This window comes from Neovison vison, chromosome 2 (assembly GCF_020171115.1).
Source record: "Neovison vison isolate M4711 chromosome 2, ASM_NN_V1, whole genome shotgun sequence".
Lineage (NCBI taxonomy): Eukaryota > Metazoa > Chordata > Mammalia > Carnivora > Mustelidae > Neogale > Neogale vison.
In genome coordinates, this window is record NC_058092.1 from 74000001 (window position 1) to 74005185 (window position 5185).

A 5185-nucleotide genomic window follows, 5' to 3' on the forward strand; every position below is an offset into this window, starting at 1 on the left:
GATTACGTATCTCCGGTCTTGATCCACAACTGGAAAGTTTTTGGACCAGAGTTAAAAGTGAGGAAATTTTATACAGTTGTTCAGATCACTTCAGAGGAAGAATGGCGATCAACAGTTGTCCAGCCCCCCCCAACCCCAGCACTGGATAGTTTTAGATCTATTTTAATCTCCTTAATAAGTCCTATAGCTATGCAAGTGAGTGCATTTTGATAACTGCTGTGCCTAATTTGTAACAATTACTGTCAACCTTCAGTTAAGAGACTGTTCATTCTACACTGGCCCAGAAAAGAGTGAAATGTATGACTCGTGCGCATAATTTTATTCACATCATATTTCATACTGATTATGTATTGATGACATTGATTCATTTACTCTTTACAGCGCCACTTGCATGGATATTAAATCTTATTGACCACAGATGAATTTTAATTTCAGATTGGTGATAGATTTTTCCATCAGCTCTGATAGTATGTTTGACTTTTTCATCATTAACCCAGGCAATCACACAGCACTGAGTTATTGCATTGAAACAAAAAGTGCACACTTCACTTGGTAATTCTTTATGGATTTACAATAGGAACTTCATTAATGTCTGTTGTAAGGATCACAAAAAAAAAACAACATTTATCTGCAAATAGGAATTTAGCAAGCTTCAAAAGTCTCAGGAAAAAATATGAGGCTTCTTTGTCTTCTGCAGTGCATTTTCTTAATGCTGTATGAGGGGGAAAATGACTAATACTTGAAAACTTTTAACCGTTTAAAATTATACTGCCACATTTTAATGCTGATTTTTATCATTTTCCCTTACTCAAATTTATGCCATGAGTTTAAATGTATTTTCCGTTTCTTATATTAAGTAAATGTCAATTCTATCAAAATAGGCACACTTTTCTTTGTTTAATTTACTAATATAGGAAGCTACCTAGTCTACCATCTTAAGAACAGAAATCTAATTTTTTATCGCAAATTAACCAGTCACCATCAATGAGACATTTCAAGCTTCGTTAAGGAATGCCAGTACATATAAATACTCAAGATTTTTATGGTAAGATTTGAATGGTAATGAAGTTACTCTATAGGGCAGAGTTGAGGACAATGGATAGGTAACATAAATACTTCGAGATAACCATTCCCATTTAGAGGCAAAACCATTTGCAGTTACATTTGGGAGCAAAAAAACCCAAAACAAAAAGGCAAGAAAAGATGCTAGGAATAAAATGGTTCATCTCTTCCCCATCCCTTCCCACGTAAAAGCTTAGTTTTTTGCAGATTAGATCTTCAGGTTTGTTGCTGGTTTTATACCATTTCTTTCGCTGACTTGACAAAGCGTAAGAAATGATGGTTGCAGCTCACCACAGTGTAGCATGAGGATTCAGGGATGTGGAGACAAGATGGAAAACGTAGCCAACTGTGCAGTACTGTGCACAGGCACCAGCCACGTTCGCTTGGGACTATGCGCAAAGGGCACGTACTGAATGGGCGCTGGGTCTCCCGGTACTGTCTCCTTGGGTACAAGGTGACGTAGTGGAGAGGTTTCAGGGGGGAAAGCTGCAGAAACATCTAGTTTGCATGCTTTATAAGATTGCGTGTGTTGTGCCTGTGATGGTCTGCTGTTCTGCACACCTTTTTCAGGGTGGGAGAGGATGTTCCCTTTGGAGCACAGAAAGCAGTAGGCAGCCAGAAAGGGTCAACCGGTATATCCTTCCTTAGTGTTGGAAGCCAAAAATAGACAGGTGGCCTTCAGAAATTAATAGCTCTTAAAAGGCAGAGGGAAGTATAACTTAAGGATATGTTCTTGCCAGACATTGGTAAGAAGCTGTGTTTTGGGGGTGATGTTAATTAAGAACATTTCCCTGTTGGCATAAATGTCTCACATATTTGCCCTCAGTGCTCCGCTCTCCACGAGCACAGTCAATTGACAAGGTGGTTTTTGTCAGTAAAGGTTTTGGGCAAGCCGAACGTGGTCCAGAGAGAGATTAACGAGAGGGCAAGGGGGAAGGAAGAGGTAATGAAAACACACTTCCTGGTGGAATGTAAGCTGCTTTTTTGGACCTCGAGAATGCTTTACAATTATTTTCCCAAAACCTGCGGTGTTTCTTTTCTGAAGGAGATGAGATGGGGAGAAATGACAAACCGCCCCACTTTATTATTTTCTTCGCTCTCCTTGGTCTCCATGTTTTTGGTAGGGAAAATTGGACATCCATTTTGGCCCTTTTCCTTCTATTCACCGAACCAGTTATGTTTTTATTGTGTGATGGATAAAAAATATCACCAGGCATCCTCTGGCTTTAAAGTAATGAGGTGATTGTTTGTACACCCCTTCTCTAAAGGTAGCTAATTGTATAGAAAGGATAGGTCCCCATAATGGGGTCCCTTTAAACTTTCATTCTCCTGAAATTTGTTGCCAGTGTCTGGGATGTGCGGTTTAGCTGTTGTTCTGCATCATTGGCTTTGGTATATTCTGAGAAAAAAGTAATTTTTGAGTGTATAAATCCTGGAGTGTCTTGAGTGAAATCTCAGATCACTGGTGTTCAAGGATCTACAAAATTTTTACAGCCTGTGTCATTTAAAGGAGGCTGGACCATCCTCAGGAGAATATTGCCTTCTAGAGAGTTACGTAAATACAATGGGGAATCGTGGCTAATTTCTTTTCCTCCCTCGTCTTTGCCTGCTCTGGAATTTTTTTTTCCACTCAAGAGTGGCTATTCCATCTAGAATTCTCGGCACTTTTCCGTAAAATATGAGCTCGCATCTCTTTGGTTGGAGGAGATGTTAGCAAGTGTTCTAGTTTACATATCACTCCACTGTTCCCCCGTAGTTACATAATTGGTGCTGTGTGTGTCCATCGTAGAGGACATTTGATGCTCATTTATTAAATATGCTCGCAGGCTGCCGCCGCATCTTTGTTCTGGACAGACAAATTACCTTTCTCACACTGAGCTTCCACTCTGGGGAATTAAGCCTCCACCACTTTAATTAGCTTGGAAGTGGGGGGTTGCAGTTCCTAATAGACTTCAGGCTTTTAGTAAGTTAGGGAAAGGGTGAACCGAGAACTTCCTGGGAAGCTCAAAATGTCATTTAAAAACCATAAAAACCTAATATATATTATTTCATTTTGGTAATTGCAAACAGATTGTATTTGACGACTGTGCGGGTTATCATTTCTAACTTAGACATGAAAGTTAGACTTCCCTTGAACTCTGTTTTTTAATTGAGCACAAGTCATTAACATATTACATATGTTTGATTCATATATTTATAATATTTATATAATATTAAGTGACCTGGCAGATATGAAATACTGCAGATACGAAAGTGAAAAGTAGTATCTGAGTATTTGTATGTATGTGGGTGTGTACGTATATATATATATGTGTGTGTATCATATATGTGTGTGTATGTGTATATACAGACACACACATGAATTCAGACATAGCTTTAGGTTGAGAAGGACATGGGTGAATAGATGTCATATGGGGAGATCAGAGTGATCACTGCCAGTATTTGTTTAGCTTTTATTACATGCCAGGCACTGTTGAAAAAGTGCTCTATGTGTATTATGTAATCCTTATAACAGTCTTATTATCCCCCACTTTAGAGATGAGGAAACTGAGACACAGAGTAACTTTGCCAGAGGTCACACAGTTGAGCATAGTAAGCGAAAACATCCTGGCGGGGCGCTGAGCTCTGAATGTGCATTGAAGGCACCCCTGGTAGGCAAGGTGTAATTCACTGTCTTCAGAAAAAAACTTGCTTTTAAGAGAGTTAAAGCAGCTCGTCATAGAACTTTCCACCAGAAACTTTCCGAAAGTCCATTTATTGTCTCATTTTCTCTGCTAGTAAAACTGCAGAAAACGTTATGCTTTAGTTCTTCGCTGCCGGAGTAAGTAGCGTAGAACGCCTCCATCAAGTCACAGTTGGAAAGTAATCTAATAAAAGAAGATTAGTGAACGTAGAAGGAGACAAAAGCAGTCATGTTTGAGTTTAATATCTCAAATTTAGCATTTTAGCTAAGATGCCCGTTTTTATTTCTTGCAGGTCTGCTAAAAGGTCAGAGTAATGCAGAATGCGTGCCTTCATCTCAGATTTCGTTCATCACAGGTGGATCCCATGCGTCTTCAGTAGACAAGTCACCTTTGTAGCTAGCCACCAGTGCCAGCTCTGTGCATTGCACCTTCTTTAGTCTTGATTGCCCTTCCCGCATTTATTGGTGTATTAAAATGACTGAATATGAACATTAAGGACTCCATGAACCTGGGCTAATGGGAGACTGTAGAGAAAATGAAAAAAGATCCACCGGAGGACATCTTTGGGGGGGGGGAGGGAGCTGGGGAGGAGGGAAATGACTAATGAAGCTAATTAAAAGAAGCATTCAAATCTGCTTTCTACCCTCATTAACAATTAGCAGGGCACTGGCCAGAGTTTGTACCCTGTGTTTTACCTTAACAACATTCTATTTGCTCTTTGTATATTTAAGTGTTGTAAGGAAATGTGTTTCAATCAAAACTGAACATGAGATAAAAGGAAAGAGATGTGGCTTTTGTGATATTCTATCACAAACACTTTTATTGTATCTCTGTAAAATACAATGTATGTATGCATGTAAGTGTTTTTGTCCTGATGTTGCTACTTCCATGGCAAAGGAAAAAAAAAAAAAAGAACGAAAAAAAATTGGAAAAAAAAAATCAGGCTCATAGCAGCTACTGTGTAGAAATTTCCCCTTACTTCTAATTTGCTGAATGAAGAAAAAAATCTTTTATTTGTGATATTTTCAGAGACATTTGCTCTAGTATGGTGTATTTAAATAATAAAAACTTAAAAGAAAAAGTACTCATTGGAGTTCAGATTTAAACACTGCTTTTTCTCCTCTGTATCGGAAAAAATTCAGTAGTTTTTTTGTTTGGTACCAACTTCACTTTAAATCTTAGGGGTCGAGGGAGGTGGTGTGTATATTTATTTAGCTCTGGGCCAATAAGGTTTTCTTCGAATTACTTAACCATGCTGTTTTTTGGCACGGCTACAAAGCAATGTTTCTAACGGAGTCCTTTTTATAAGTTCAGAATATTCTGGTAACTTAAGCTCTTCATCCACTTCTATATCACAGTGAATCTTTTGTGTTTATATATAAATATTTGTTCGATTCTTCAGCTTTCACGTTGATTCTTTCTTCCTCAATAGGAAAGCC

The 5185-nt window shown here is 38.5% G+C and overlaps 1 protein-coding gene across 4 annotated transcripts in view; it reads left to right on the plus strand.

Moving 5' to 3' along the window:
* Positions 1-4830, plus strand: part of LMO4 (LIM domain only 4) — a 16983-nt gene extending 12153 nt beyond the window's left edge. For all 4 annotated transcript variants that reach the window (XM_044238635.1, XM_044238638.1, XM_044238637.1 and 1 more), the window contains exon 5: positions 4039-4830. In XM_044238635.1, the coding sequence (XP_044094570.1) occupies positions 4039-4047 (9 nt within the window). In that variant the 3' untranslated portion in view covers positions 4048-4830. The remainder of the gene's footprint in view (positions 1-4038) is intronic.
* Positions 4831-5185: the final 355 nt, after the last annotated feature.